Below are 15461 nucleotides of genomic sequence, written 5' to 3'. Positions count from 1 at the left end.
TTTTGACTCTGTTTTTAGGATGACTGCAGTCCCAAAGACAAGCTAAAGTAGATGTCTGAAATATCCTTGAAGTTAAATAGGGACTGGAAGACTGCGCCTTAAGGAAGAGGAGATGAAAGATTGCCACCGTGTGGACAACTCGGAGAATGACCCCAATGGACCAATGGATATATATATATACACACACACACACACACACACACACACACACACACATATATATATATATATATATATATATATATATATATATATACATTTACACACACACACACACACACACACACACACACACACACACATATATATATATATATATATATATATATATATATATATGCACACCTGAGAAACACAGTAATGACACATTTATATCACATGCTTATCAAATATTCTCACTTAGCTGTGGATTCTTTTTCGACTAGGACTCTGTATTTTCTTGAAGTGTGTGTGTGTGTGTGTGTGTGTGTGTGTGATAATATAGTACATAAGACACTTAAAAAAGAAAGAAAAAAAAGGAAACCAAACATGGTAATATGGAAATTTTTTGTTGTAGTAGTAGTAGTAGTAATAAAAATTTTTTTTTAAATCATTTAAAATTTCATTGTAATTGTCAGTATTTGTGTTTTTATTTATTTATATATACATTTTTGAGAAAGAAAGGACTGAATTGGAAAAAAATACAATTAATGTTTGTTAATATTCAGTCATTGTGTGTTTTTTATTTTTTATGAGCATTGTTGTGTAAAATGGGGGGGATAAAAATCAAAGGAGGAATTACAGAATTTATTCATTTATTATTATTATGATTTTTTTAAGTTGACTCATTGGATGTATAATCTGAAATTTCCTTCTAATTGCCATTTTTTATAATCTACTTCTGAAGAAAAAAAGAGAGAAAGAAAGAAATATGTTGTTTTTGTGTTTTGCGACATAAGACAGCCCACCTGTGTTGTAAGTGAGGCTGAGAGTGATTGTTTGAGTGTGTGTGTGTGTATTCGTTTGGTGGTGGTGGTGTGTATTGAGACACACAGGGTTTGGGCGTGTGCTGTGGCTCTAAGCGCCCTCTTCTTCTTCTTCTTCCCCCTACACACACACACACACACACACACTGCTCGCATATCAGTCGACGCACACCGGCAGCCCGTTGTTCAATGTTTGTGTTGATCGCATCTGCTTGAGTGAATCTGTGCCGCGGGAGCAGCAGAAGAAGAAGAAGTCGAGCTGAATGACGAAAACAGTGCTGAGCAGCAGAGCTTTGAGGGGAGCAGCGGGAAGGATGTCGACATATTACTGACTTGTGTTGAATGTCGTCGAGACGAGTGAACCGCGCCGTGTGTTTTGTAAGTAGTCCAGCCGCTATCTTTCTATGCCGTGTGTCGCGCAGGAATAAGAGCCGCAGCAAAATGTTCCTTGCAGAACTGGACGGAACATTTTGTTGGCGTCAGGACATAAATCATTCCACCAGCATCTCGAAACTGGAGAACTGCTCCTAGTAAACATGAAAAACGAAACAAATGCGTCAAATCAGTGAGCGCGCCTGATTTCAATTAATCTAGTTTGATACATTGTAGCGAGCTGTGCAACTATCAAATACTCCTATACATACAGCGCTGTTCTGCATTGAAATAATGGTCGATGCAGCAGGAGTGAGTTCGTTTAAACCAACAGAGCAGGAGACGTTTGGCTAAGACTAGTTTTTGTACTCTGATGGGTTTTGTTTAGGGACGTTATTGAAACTTCTTATCACATAGATTGGTTGCTATTAAATGTATTGTAAGGCTAGCAGCGATCAGCTCACCCGAATGACCATGTTGTTTACATTGCCCATCGTCTGAGAAATCGATAAAGGTGATGTCATTGTATTCCAGCTATATGTATATATATATTATATATTTTTTCCCTGTATATTACACACATAGCCATACATATGTATAAATCCATATGTATGTGTGTGAATCTTATGTATGTTATGTATATATAATTATGGGTGTGAGTGCATTGTGTGTGCTGTGAAAGTCTGTAAAGGGTGACACCCCTGGTACAGTATGATTAATAATATAATGGGCAAAAAAAAAAAAAAAAAATGAATTCAAAGTAAGACCAGATGCTTTACCGTGATCCAGAAACTAAAAGTAATATAAAAGTTCTACGAATTATTTGCACAGGTAAGGCTACATGACAGGTGGAAGAGCTAAAAATAGATTTTCAAATGGAATACTTGATGGAGTATCCAGCTGAACCTGATATTTTTAATATTTTAAAATAGGGCACAGTGATTCAGATGACCCATCATTTCTTTTTGATCTCTTTAGCAAATAACAGAGTTGTTTAATAACCTTTTTGTATTTAGTTTATTAAATGTCAAAGGGTTTTACATCTGCTCCATATGCAAGGAGATATATATGTATAAAAAAATACATATTTTAAGAAGGTTGTCAGAATACGTTTGGAAGGAATTAAATCACACAGGATGTGAGTGAAATAGATTCTTTTAACACTGCACCAAGCATTTGAACTAATAACACAAATAGATCACTGTCAGGAAACGTATATAAGTTTCCTCTGGCAACCTAAAATAGCTTTTCTTTTTGTCTAGCGTTACGTCACACGACACAAGCGTAATATCATCTGTATTAGATACTCAAGAGAACACTTCTCTCCAGGAAAGTGCTATACTTTATATAGATTTCGAGTGGCTTCCCTTTTTTACTATTTTCACTTTGAGTTTTATTTCCCAAATTCTTTGTTTTCTCAAATGCCTTTGTTCCTTGTTTCCCCTCAGCTTCAGACGCCGCAGCAGTGAGAATGACGGAGTATAAGTTAGTGGTTGTTGGTGCAGGTGGCGTGGGCAAGAGCGCTCTGACCATCCAGCTCATTCAGAACCACTTTGTTGATGAATACGACCCGACCATTGAGGTAAAGTCAAGCTGGTATTTTCAGACATTTGCCTTTGTTATTTATTTATTTAACTATCCTCAGTTCAGAAGAGTGTTACTTAAATTCAAATATAATACACATATGAAACATCAAAATTTCATCTGGGGGTAAAGCATTCCTGCCACTTTAACCAAACAGGCCACAGTTTTCACTTTCTTTTCAGAAACAAAATACATTTCACTGTATATTTCCATATCAACTGAGCAGTAGGAGAATTTAGAAACATTGAACATCTATTCAAATGATATTGATGCCCTGCTCTTCCTCACAGGACTCGTATAGGAAACAGGTGGTGATTGATGGAGAGACGTGTCTGTTGGATATCTTGGATACTGCAGGTCAGGAAGAGTACAGTGCAATGAGAGACCAGTACATGAGGACCGGAGAGGGCTTTCTCTGTGTCTTTGCCATCAACAATACCAAGTCTTTTGAGGACATTCATCAGTACAGGTTAAATGAAAGAAATATGTTGCTTATTTTATTTTAATTTGATATAAATACACTATTCTAAATGTTTGTTTGTTTTCATTGCTTTTAAAAGGGAACAGATTAAGAGGGTTAAAGATTCAGATGATGTGCCCATGGTGCTTGTGGGTAATAAATGTGACTTACCAGCACGCACTGTGGACACAAGACAAGCCCAGGAACTGGCCCGCAGCTACGGTATTCCCTACATTGAAACCTCAGCCAAGACAAGACAGGTTAGAAACATTTTGACCGAATAAATTCTGTTATATAACATTTGATTATAAAATTCCGTCAAGTGTCAAGCTGCCGGAATTGAAAAATTAAATTTCTTTATTGGCATTTGAGGTTCCGTGAAGAACATTTTTAACATCCATGAAACCTTTCCATTGCACAAAGGTCCTTCATGGTGGAAAAAAGTTTTTTAGAGTACGGTACTAAAATGTTCTTTGTGCTAAGACAAAATGGTTCTTTTGGGAACTGTTTGCTGAAAGGTTCTTTGGGGAACACTAAAATGGTTCTTCTATTGCATCCCTACAAAAAAAAAAAAACATTTTGGAGCTTTTATTTTTAAGAGTGTGGCTGCATGTGCAGCTCAGGATAAACTATCACCAACAGGCAGAACGTAAGAAGAAAAGCCTTAGTTAGTGTGTCTGTGTGTGTGTGTTTCTTTTTAGGGAGTGGAAGATGCCTTTTACACTCTTGTCCGTGAAATCAGGCAGCATAAGCTGAGGAAACTGAACCCGCCAGATGACAATGGCCAAGGCTGTATGAACTGCCGCTGTGTGGTGTCATGATCCTGGTAAACATGTTTTATTCTGTAAGCTGCTAAACCATGCAGCCTAGTATATATTCATATGATTCTCAATAAATGAAACATACAAGTAATCTAGTGTATATTCATATGATTCTCAGTCGATTAAACATGCAAGTATTCCTGGATAATTAAGCCACTGTGTACCGCTGCTCATGTGTACTCAGTTCTCCCCTTCTCTTTGCAGTGAATGTTCATTTGACCTGGCTTTCAGAGCGGTGCAGCCTTCCAGACCACAAACACTGCAACACCTACACAGATGCTGGACATTAAGAGCAGACTGTGTAAAAGGGAAATCTTTAATCTGGCAGCCCTGCAGTCTTCTTAGGGATTTTCCCATTTCGCTCCTTCACTGGAGATGTAATAAGTTGTACCTCATTTTAACGGTCTCAACACTGGAGTTGCTACGACTGGATGAAGCTGTCACACTTAAATATATTTACATTAAACAACCTATCTACTCTTAACTGGAATTAATAGCTCAGAAAATAACCTCTCATATTGCTTTGTCAGATGTGGATGTTAGAAAAATACTTTACGAGATGGAGAGGAGAAATACTACATCAGTTATATTAGCATATGTCTGGATGTGAGAAAGATTTGTATTATCATTTGCTTAGAGCAAGTCTAACCTAATAAAATGTACATAATTCATGGCGTTCTCTTGCAAAGAGGACTTTTAGTCATATGCAGTGTAATTATCACAGGTTATGGTGCAATAGATTGCAATTAGAGGCTAAACCTCCGATGAGTCTTTATTTTGCACAAGGTTTAGGACAAAATGTAGAAGTGGAGGACTTTATTCTTTGTTTGCTTCTGGTTTTGAATGGGCCTCAGGGTCTATGTGGCTTGGTATTCAGATGTGATGCTTTTTATTTATGATAGACAAATGCATTGCAAATAATTGCATTGGCTAAAGACGTCAGATCTCTTCAAATAATAATCATAGTTGTTGGAAAATGAATGCAAAGTTACTATAAACTTAAATCTTGGACTGAAAAGCCTTGTTGATATTCTTGCCATGCACTGTGCTGTACCCATGTTCAGGGCATAAGCTTGAAACTTTTACATGTATATCATATAGTCTAATCTTCTACTGCATTTCCCCTTTATGCCATTCTGAAGTAAATTTTCCATGATTGCGTCATTAGGGAGTGAAGACTGGTGTAGGTTTAAATGTGAAAAATTCAAATGAAAAAAAAAAACTAAAAACAAATTGACTGTTTGTATACCCATACTGTAAATTATCATAGGGAACATTATTTTATGTCTGCTATATTTATTCATAGGCAACATATGGCCTTGTAATTGCAGGGAAGAGCAACAGTCTGGACTTTCTCTTTCTTGATTGCTTAAAGTAGCTCATGTCTTTTTGCAAAGAACAGATTTTATATCTCAACAAAGATCTTTATAGTTCATTTATGTGAATCTGATTAACTCCTAGCAGTGAGTGTCTTCTCTTTCTGGTAAAAATTTGATGATTTATCTCTATAAGGATTGCGGTGTGTTTTATTCTCTGACAGTCTATTGATTGTTCTCAAGGACACACATGGACGGATATGATTCTCCCTTTAAATCACGTCATTCGCGATGGATATGACCTTCAAGGGTTTCTGACAGAATGCTGTGAGCATACACAGATTTTTTGTTTGTTGATGAATTTACTGTCTCTGATTCCACAGAATAATGTGGGTTCATCAGGTGGCGTGATTGCTGCCACTTACTGAATATCATTTTATTTATAATAATGTTGTTAATGGCCATTTTCCGTAACACTCGAATTAACGTTATGTAAAATAACCCACAAACACGTGAACGTTCCTCTGTATCCTGTTTTGAACTTGTCTTACGCCAACTGCTGCTGCTAAATAATCTTTATGTTTTCTTTTATAAGGGGATAAAATGGTAGGACACAGTGTTATAGTAGCGTTCCACAAAAGAAAATCCCCAAAAGCTGTCTCGGTTCTGCTATTAAATATATTGGGTTTTGCAGCAATTAATAGGCCACTTAACAATATGAGTATTTTTAAGAATTTATTTTTATTTTGTGTCTATAACGTGTGAAGACAGCAATTAATTTCCTTTTAACAATATACGTCATGTGCCTACTGATAGCTATTATTGTTTAAAGTAAGAATATCAAATAAAGAGGCTTTCCCGGTTTCCTGAGTTTTATTTTCACATTTGCACATTAAAAAGTAACGCATTAATTAGTTACTATATCCTAAAGGAGAATTTAGAAAAGTTAACAATATTATTCTAGCAGTAACGTTCACGTCAGTTCTGCGTCATCGGTCATCTGACCGGAAGTGACTTCATGTTTTTGAGCAGAGATTTCCTTGTTAGTTATAGATGCGATGATTTGATCTTTAGTTTATGTCCGTAACAGCAACTACATCATTTAAATATTAAACACTGTACACTCGTTTTAAGTAGTACGTTAGTTCATAGTCCTTTTAAGCATGACGGCAATTAGCGAAAGTAACCTGCGCAAAATGCTGTCGAAGGTATGTAAAACACTTGCGGACCAGAGAAGTTGTTTACAAAGTGTGTTTGTCGTAATATAGGTGATGTTATTTCTTTGTAACAGATTTATAAATACAGGGATCTGACACTACGCGACATAACAAACGTGACGTCTCACTATAAGGATCTTAAACCTGTGATGGACAACTACGGTAAGATTAGACTTTACTTTACTGTGCTTCCAAACTTCAACCACACCTACAGATGTTTAAACGTCATTGCGTTAGGTTTATTTAAAAGAAAGTGGCGTTGTTTTCAATAAGGATAAAATAAATAAAGGCAAATTCTGCTGTATATTAAATAATATACACTTGTGTCTTCATTTTTAAATATAACTAACGTTATATTGCTGAACATAAAAGCGGAAGTATTTGGACAGGTTGTTTTCTGAATGACACCAGTTCCAGTTAAATAGTAAATATACAGGTATGTATTTTGTTTTCTTTGTTTCAGTGTTCAATGATGGCTCCACCAAAGAGCTGTTGAGTCTCACAGGAACTGTGCCAGTAAGCTTCAGAGGTACAGAGAGAGAGAGCATTGCTTTCTAGAAGTGTTTGAGCTTCTCCACTCCTCAGACCTGTTTAACAATCCAGCTGTCATTTCTTTACGTTAGACCCTTTTCCCTATTTAATATATTCCTCTTCTATAGGAAACGTGTACAACATTCCCATCTGCCTGTGGTTTCTAGACACCTATCCCTACAACCCTCCCATCTGTTTTGTCAAACCCACAAGTGCCATGATGATAAAAACAGGGAAACATGTTGATGCCAATGGAAAGATTTACCTCCCATACCTGCATGAATGGAAACCTGTGAGGGTCTTTTTTCACTTTTTATATTTGTAGGTTTAATTTACGAGGACATAGACCTACTTTTTGTTTCTTTTTGTCTATTTTAGCCCCAGTCTGAATTGTTAGGACTGATCCAGGTGATGATTGTGGTGTTTGGAGAAGAACCACCCGTTTTCTCGCGGCCCACCACTCAGACAACTTACCAAGCATTCCCCGCAGCAGGCCCACCTAACAGTGAGAGTAGACTTATGTCTGATCTAAAAGAAAACCTATTTTAAGATTTATGTAACATTTGTTAGAGCATTCTGACTTTATGAATGAGCAGTAATTATATGATTCAATGTTTTTCCAGCTTCTTACATGCCCAGCACACCAGGGTTGCCTTATGGTCAAGGTCACTCTGCCAATCCAGGGTAAGTGCTTTCAGTGTGCCAATCAACCAGTTCATACATATAAACACTACCATTCAAAAGAAGTATGGTTTTTATCTCTAAAAGAAATTCATACTTTCATTCAGCAAGGATACATTCAATTTATCAAAAGTGCCAGTAAAGACATTTATAATGTTTTAATTAGTGTTTATTCTAGTTTAAATGACTGCTATCACAGTAAAATGTATCACAGTTTCCAGAAAAATATTAAGCAGCATATCTGTTTTCAACATTGGTAATAATAAGACATGTTTCTTGAGCAGCAGATCAGCTTATTAGAATGTTTTCTGATAGATCATATGACAAGAAGACTGAAGATATGACTGCTGTAAATGTAGCTTTGCCAACAGAGGAATATTTTTAAAAATATATTAAAATATAAACACATGTATTTTAAACTGTAATAATATAAAAAATGACTGTTTTACAGTATTTTTGTTAAATGCAGCATTGATGAGCTTGAGGTTTCACTTTTGAATGGTAGTGTATTTCTCAGACATCTGCCATAGATCAGATCTTGTTACATGCATTTAGACAGCAAAAAAAAAAAAAAAAAAAAAAACATAGGGTTTTGGCATCCTTTCATATGTGTTTTTTAATTTTGTGGATATTTCTAAGATATAGGATGTGTAAAATAATGTCAATCTTGGTGACCTTTAGCAACTTGTTTACTACTGATAAAAAGTTATTTCTATGCTTGTGACAGGTGAGTAATGTAAACAGACTGCTTTGTCTGAATATACTGCATATAAAGAGATGGGACAATTTGTTCGATATGTGTTGTTGCATTAAACCTTGCTGTGTAAATACCAAGGAAATGTTACTCTATATCAAGAGAATGCCAAGAGTGTGCAAAGCAGTAATAAAAGCAAAAGGTGGCTACTTTGAAGAACCTAGAATATGGCATATTTTCAGTTGTTTCACACTTTTTTGTTATGTATATAATTCCATATATAATTCCACATGTGTTAATTCATAGTTTAATGCCTTCAGTGTGACTCTACAATTTTCATAGTCATGAAAATAAAGAAAACTCTTTGAATGAGAAGGTGTGTCCAAACACTTTGTCTGTACTGTATGCATGGATATACTTTTTTCATTCTTTCTGTCTGTCTGTCTGCCAGTGGATATCAGGGCTACCCTTATCCTGCAGTAGGCTCTGGATACCCCACTACCTCAGGCTCCTCTCTATACACCCCAGGGTCTTCTGCCACTACAGTGGGTGAGCAAGCATCTTGCATGTTAAATGAATAGTGAAATCAAGAATCCAGTAAGACACGTACAAATCATGCCTTTCTAAACTGACATCAGTCTCAAAGTACACTACTATTCAAAACGGGGGTCATTAAGTTTATCAAACTGATCAAAAGTAGCAGTAAAGGCATTTATAATGAAAAAAAAAAAAAAAAAGATCGACATTTCAAATAAATATTGTTATTTTGAACTTTCTATTCATCAATTTCCAGATAAGTATTAAGCTGCAAAACTGATTTCAGCTGTAAAAAGAAATATTTCTTTATAAGCAAATCACCATATTAGAATAATTAGAATAATTGTACTTATATTCGCAATGTGACTGTTGTTTCTGTGTTCTTGATCAAATAAATGCAGCGTTGGTGAGCTTTAGAGGCATCTTTCAAAAGTATTAAAAAAATGTTCCCAACCCAGCTTTTGAATGGTAATGTACATAAACCCATTCCAAAAAACTGTACATTGATACACTTGCAAACCTGTTTGTTTTTTTGCTGTGTTTCAGGACCCACCCGTGACGGTACCATTGGTGAGGACACAATCCGTGCATCTTTGGTGTCTGCAGTCAGTGACAAGTTGCGCTGGCGAATGAAAGAAGAGATGGATCGAGCACAGGCAGAGCTGGATGCACTGAAAAGGACAGAAGAGGACCTAAAGAGAGGCCACCAGAAGCTAGAGGAGATGGTGACCAAACTAGACCTGGAGATGGTACATGGGACTTTTTGTACCTTTTTACCTAATTGATACTTAATTAATATTTGATACTAGCTAATAGCGACTTAAGCTTTTATCTACTGTATTTATGTGTGTGTGTGTGTGTGTGTGTGTATATATATATATACTTTCTAGTAAATCCTTCTTTTAACAAAGTATTGGCTTGAAAACAATGTTTTGCAATATTTTGTAAAATACAAAATAATAATGTTATTTTCCATTGAATTGCAGGCTGATGTGGACAGAAACACTGAGCTCCTTAAGCAGAAAGATGAAGAGCTGACTGCTGCTCTGAGAAAAATGGAGAACCAGTCTGAGAACAATGATATTGACGATGTGATTTTGCCCACCGCTCCTCTGTATAAGCAGATTCTGAACCTCTACGCTGAAGAAAACGCCATAGAAGACACAATCTTCTACTTAGGTGAAGCGCTGCGCAGAGATGTCATTGACTTGGATGTCTTTCTTAAGGTTAGTCTCAACTGTACCCTGTGCGTTTTTTGTTACTGTTGTCTAAGCTGTAAAATGCAATATTTAAATATTAATTCCGAGTATTCTTTTTCTGTGTGCAGCACGTGCGCCTACTCTCCAGAAAACAGTTCCAACTGAGAGCCCTGATGCAGAAGGCCCGGAAAATAGCAGGCCTCAGTGACCTGTACTGACCTGCCCAAAAAAATCATTGCCCCTCTCAGCTGTAACACATGCACTATATGGCAAGGACCCTACATTTGATCCAAGAACAGGAGGTTCAGGACCCTCCTTTTTATAAATCACAGTCTAAGTACTGTACAAAAAGATGTGAAAGGTAACTAATATACTTATGACCAAAATATTCAAGTTTACATTAATATCATCATTATTAAAAACAACAAGTGCTTTGAATATACCTTTATTATGTAACAGATGAAGTGAGCTTTGAGGTTCTTACCTTAGAAAAGAAAACAATGGAAGGAAATCAAACATTTGTAAAATATATTTTTGCTCAACTATGGAATTTATCATAACCTTATATAAATAAATAAAAAACAGCAACCGGTGCACTTTTGTAACTTGTGCCTCATATTCTTCTAAAGTGTCTTTCAGAAATAGGGTAAAGGGAAAGAAGTTTGAGAATTGCATTCTATATGCTCTACCTGAATGTCTTATTTTTATATTGTTTAATCTCCTAATATGTACCTGTTTTGAATAATTCTCTTAAAATCAGCACTTTGTTTTATTTTAGTAAATCAATCTTCTTAACATCTCAGAATCGAATTATAGCATTATGCTTTATCATTATCATTGTCCACTACCTAACACACCTTTGCAGTCCTGCATGTGATTTATATGTGTTGTCAATCATATTAACAGTTCTTATGCAGTCAGTTTACAAGAATGCACTTGGTATTCTTGCAGATTTAATGACAAGAATATTATGCAGACATTTCTGAGATTGAACTTGTATATGTATTTGAGATGTGATGTGTAAGCCAACAAAGTATAAAGGATAGATTTTCTTTTTTTCTTTTTTTAGTCATTGTTAGATCGCTGGTTTAATCATGGATAAAGTGTTTTACTTACAATCAAGGGAAACAAAATAATTGTGCGTCTCTTGGAGGTTTGAGGGTATTTAAAAATGAAAATCTGAAATAAAAGCAAGAAAAAAATCTCTTAAATCTGTGTCTGCTTATCTAAATGCCTTACACTGCCACATTAGATGTTTAAACTTTGCTTTAGGGTTTTAAAATGTAAAATCTATAATTTAGTTTCATTTTTTTCTTTCTAACAATTTTATTTATTTTTTGTATCAAAATATCACAAACTGCATGTAATACTTAATACTCAGTGTCCCTTGAAAGGAAAAAAATAAAAAAAATAAACTAATCAACTAGTGACAAATTTTGTTTTCTATTTGGTGGTAGAATGCAGAATATAATAAGAGCTGCTTTGAACACCTGACCAGGGTCGCCAAATTTGCTGTTTTCCTGAATTTTTAAACTGTTGCCAGGAGTGGGTTCATTTATTTATTTTATTCCTTCACAGGTTAAATGTCTAAATTATATTTGACAGAAATGCCTGTATTGAAATATTTGATTCAATCCAATATATATTCTGCTAGTGATAAAACTCTACTGGATGATGAGACATAGTAAAGAGATTTTTGTGAAGGAGGGGCACTGGTAGGGAGCCTGAATGTTTTCATCTCCATGGTAACAGCTTGACTGGTCTCTACTGGATTGTTGCTAGTTATTCAAAAATAAAAGCATGACGTCATCTACAGACACTTCTATTAAAAACCTGTTAGGAATATCTTGAAGTTTTAATTTTAGATTGTAATCTAATAGTTAATTTTCAAACAGTTCTAAAATAAAAGATCACCACTCCCACCAAAGGAATTTGTCCAGCAGCTGTCAAGATATAAATGAAAACCGACTGTATGCAGCTAGACACAAGTTGAAATTGTGTGTGTGATGCATGACAGTGACAGGAAAACATGCATTTTACGGAATATCAGAGGTTACGTTTTTGTATTTAGAATTGTGTAACTGGTTGATTTTTTATATGCAGATCTGGCAACTCTGCAACTGTCATCCATCCGTGTTTAAGCACTCTTGTCATCTAGTAAAGCTGTAGCCTTCGATCTGAAATATGTTGAGATGAATGAATTACTGTACTCCTGTGTGCCATGGAAGTATTCTGTTATCATACACAAGTTGTAAATAAAGCTAGTTTTTCAGTGTTTGTACTTCAAAATGTCATGTTTAATTCAGTGCCACTTGCCGTTTTGTTTTTGCTTGTCTGAATTGTTTGAGATTTACTAGTAATTTCTGTGAAAATAATTTCTATAGCAATTTTCAAGCAATTTTTATTTGAGGGACAGTGATTTTAAATTTTGTTCTAAATATAAATCTATTTCTGTCTCGATTTCTTGATGCTCTAAACTCAGCAAACTGATGAATCTTCATATTTGTGTGATATTTTTTTGAGACACAATTGATTGTCTATCGCTGCTAATGACTGGGCTTCATACATTTCAATGAAGAGTGTGTCCTGTTACCACATGACTGATAAATGTTTATCTTCCTCTTCACATTAACCTTTTAGCTGTGATGTGTGACCTTGCATATGTGTCTTGTGCCCCTTTCTACCCTCTGACACTAGCATACATACAGTCTGCACCCCAGACTGTCCCTGTTCGACCATCTGAAATTTCATTTCACAGATGATGGGCTTCAGCCTCTAATCCAGCAGCTGTGAAGGAGGGTAGGACCGGTCAACTGTTTCAACTCTAATCAGCTTTTATTGCACATGAGAGAAAGAAACAGCCCGCCGCTGCTGAAACCTCTGCTTTTCGTGATTCTGGTTTGGGTTGAAAGGGGACAGGAGATGTGTGGCGGCTGGATGTGATGTTAAATCTAATTCACTCATTGCTGCTAGGCAGTGATGTGTCAGCAGGTGGAGATGTTAGCGCTAATAGGCCTGTCATAGTTGCTAACCTCAATCACTAACCTTCATAACAGCCTTTGCTCCTTTTAACCCACCCCTCTCTGCCTTTTCACAATCTTCTGTCGAAATTCTGATATTTGCCATATTTCTTTTTCTTGATCGCTTTAGGTGGTACTGCATTGACTGATAACCTTCCTGTGTCCTTTTTGAACTGAACAGATTACAAGCCTTCTCAGTGTCTTTTATCTGAAAGGTGACGAAAGTCACGTTTGATTTAGTATACCATGGATTTGATGTAGTATCTCAGATCAGGCCCGTAAACACTCAACAAAATGCTCGTAAAAAAAAAAAAAGGAACACAGAGCCTACAAATATTTTTACGAGGCTTAATGTGTCACCTTGGCATTGTCGATTTTTACTGGCCTCTGCGTGTGAGGCAGAGGAAACTGGTGAAAATGTTTATTGGCTGTCAGGTCATTGCCGTTGCTCTCAGCTGGAGTGGTGGTCGTAGCCTGCAGTGACAAGACAAAGCTGAGACATTGATGGTCTGTCCGGCGGAAGCCCCATTGTATGGGAATGTTATAGGTTTTGTTCTTTCTGACAGTCTGATGACCTTAGTTTAAGAAAGCTCTCTGGGCCAAACCCAGGGCACAAGGGTTTGACTGAACTGACCAATGTGGATCCCCAAAGGATCTGTATATCTGGGAACAGAGTAAAAATATCACCAAGTGAAAGCCTCAGGATTTGAAATCCACCCTCCAAGTAATGAAAGATTGGTTGGATTGACAGAAAGCCAGTGAAATTTGCCCATACTAGCAGTTGAAGGTCATGTTTGATATTTTGGTATTTCTGAGTATTTGAGTTTTTGTCTTGTAAACAGGGTACGTAGGATCTTAAATGAGATGTACTTTATTTATTGGAAATTTCATACAGAAAGAATGTTGATATGGTACAAAAATATGATATGGTTCAAAATATAGTGTAAACAAGTAAAAGATAATATACAGTGAGGTAATTATTTTATTAAAATAAGTCTTGACAAGGTGATCAGAGTCATGAAGTGTAAATACCTATAATCCATCAATTATACTCCAAACTGCATATCCTGTGTAGGATCGCAGGGATGCTGGATATTATCCCAGCATCTTGGGCCACAGGCAAGGAACTATCCTGTGTGGATGGTCAGTTGGTCACATATTATTATTTATTATATACAAAGTTCAGGCATGAAACTCTAGATGGCGCAGTCCTATAGGTCTAACCATAGAACTATACAACTCATTCATTATAATCAGTGATGCGGTCTAATGTACACTAGATGTGGCACAACACCACACAACAAATCCCTAACATTAAACTGCTGCCGTGTTCTATTTACGATGTATTGACACAAATTTAAAATTATTTTAAACGGTCGATTTGTCGCATCCAGTGTAGACAGACTTTAGCTGTGGCAGCGCGGCACGGAGCGACACAACAACTGTCTCATCCTGTGTAGACATAGCATGATTTATGACTAGTATATGACTAGTGCTTGCTGTAGCAGTTGTAGGGTGCTTCAGAAGCCCTCCACCTTCCCCAGCTCCACCTGTATAGATCTGCTACGGGTGATGTCCCATATGCTATATGGGGGTTATTTCATGTATATTTGCAGCAGCAGTATTACTTACATGCTCACAGCAGCATGTTATAGATGTTTTGATAGTAGCATATCTCAGTATTTGCTGTGCCACAGCAGCAGAAGCAGCATAGTAGATCTATTCCACCAAGACCAAACAAATTAACATTGTCATGTACATCACCATGCCACCCCCTCCGAGAATTGTCATGACAGAAATCATTTTACCATAACAAAATATAAAACAATCGGCCTAGTAACAAGAAAAACACTGCAACAAGGCTCATTTTCACTACAACTGATATGACGACAGTTGCATTTGTTTTTGAAATATGAGCGAATGAGTGCTAAGAGAGACATGAAAGTAGCAACGGTTTTTGTGGCGAATTCTTGAGGGTGCTACGTGATTGGTCCGTATCTCTAAAGCCCTACACCTAAGCTCTACCTGAAATCACCCATTATACCCTTATATAATATTGCACTA

The 15461-nt window shown here is 36.4% G+C and overlaps 2 protein-coding genes across 2 annotated transcripts; both read left to right on the top strand.

Annotated features, from left to right (window-relative positions):
- The first annotated feature begins 1021 nt into the window (after positions 1 to 1021).
- On the top strand, positions 1022 to 6380 carry hrasb (HRas proto-oncogene, GTPase b). Its single transcript, XM_026267965.1, has 6 exons — positions 1022 to 1343; positions 2786 to 2919; positions 3212 to 3390; positions 3482 to 3641; positions 4083 to 4207; positions 4407 to 6380. Exons 2-5 carry the CDS (start codon positions 2809 to 2811, stop codon positions 4200 to 4202), a joined length of 570 nt encoding a protein of 189 aa, XP_026123750.1. The 5' UTR covers positions 1022 to 1343; positions 2786 to 2808; the 3' UTR covers positions 4203 to 4207; positions 4407 to 6380.
- A 136-nt stretch (positions 6381 to 6516) lies between these two features.
- Positions 6517 to 11588, top strand: LOC113106248 (tumor susceptibility gene 101 protein-like). The gene is made up of 10 exons (XM_026267964.1): positions 6517 to 6726; positions 6810 to 6897; positions 7199 to 7264; positions 7395 to 7558; positions 7645 to 7771; positions 7890 to 7950; positions 9093 to 9190; positions 9725 to 9927; positions 10165 to 10404; positions 10506 to 11588. The coding sequence occupies exons 1-10, from the start codon at positions 6682 to 6684 to the stop codon at positions 10593 to 10595; spliced, it is 1182 nt and encodes a 393-aa protein (XP_026123749.1). The 5' UTR covers positions 6517 to 6681; the 3' UTR covers positions 10596 to 11588.
- The last annotated feature ends 3873 nt before the right edge of the window (positions 11589 to 15461 follow it).

This window comes from Carassius auratus, chromosome 7 (assembly GCF_003368295.1).
Source record: "Carassius auratus strain Wakin chromosome 7, ASM336829v1, whole genome shotgun sequence".
NCBI lineage: Eukaryota > Metazoa > Chordata > Actinopteri > Cypriniformes > Cyprinidae > Carassius > Carassius auratus.
Note: the sequence above shows the minus strand (reverse complement) of the source record. Positions and strands in the feature narration are given on the sequence as shown.

What these genes read in the sequence shown, in the direction of transcription:
- hrasb (XM_026267965.1), top strand. Translation starts at nt 2,809, where the DNA reads ATGACGGAGTATAAGTTAGTGGTTGTTGGTGCAGGTGGCGTGGGCAAG. An exon ending in GAGGACATTCATCAGTACAG is followed by an intron (nt 3,391 to 3,481) that starts GTTAAATGAAAG and finishes TGCTTTTAAAAG; the next exon opens with GGAACAGATTAAGAGGGTTA. An exon ending in CCTCAGCCAAGACAAGACAG is followed by an intron (nt 3,642 to 4,082) that starts GTTAGAAACATT and finishes GTTTCTTTTTAG; the next exon opens with GGAGTGGAAGATGCCTTTTA.
- LOC113106248 (XM_026267964.1), top strand. Translation starts at nt 6,682, where the DNA reads ATGACGGCAATTAGCGAAAGTAACCTGCGCAAAATGCTGTCGAAG. An exon ending in TGCGCAAAATGCTGTCGAAG is followed by an intron (nt 6,727 to 6,809) that starts GTATGTAAAACA and finishes TCTTTGTAACAG; the next exon opens with ATTTATAAATACAGGGATCT. An exon ending in GGTCACTCTGCCAATCCAGG is followed by an intron (nt 7,951 to 9,092) that starts GTAAGTGCTTTC and finishes TCTGTCTGCCAG; the next exon opens with TGGATATCAGGGCTACCCTT.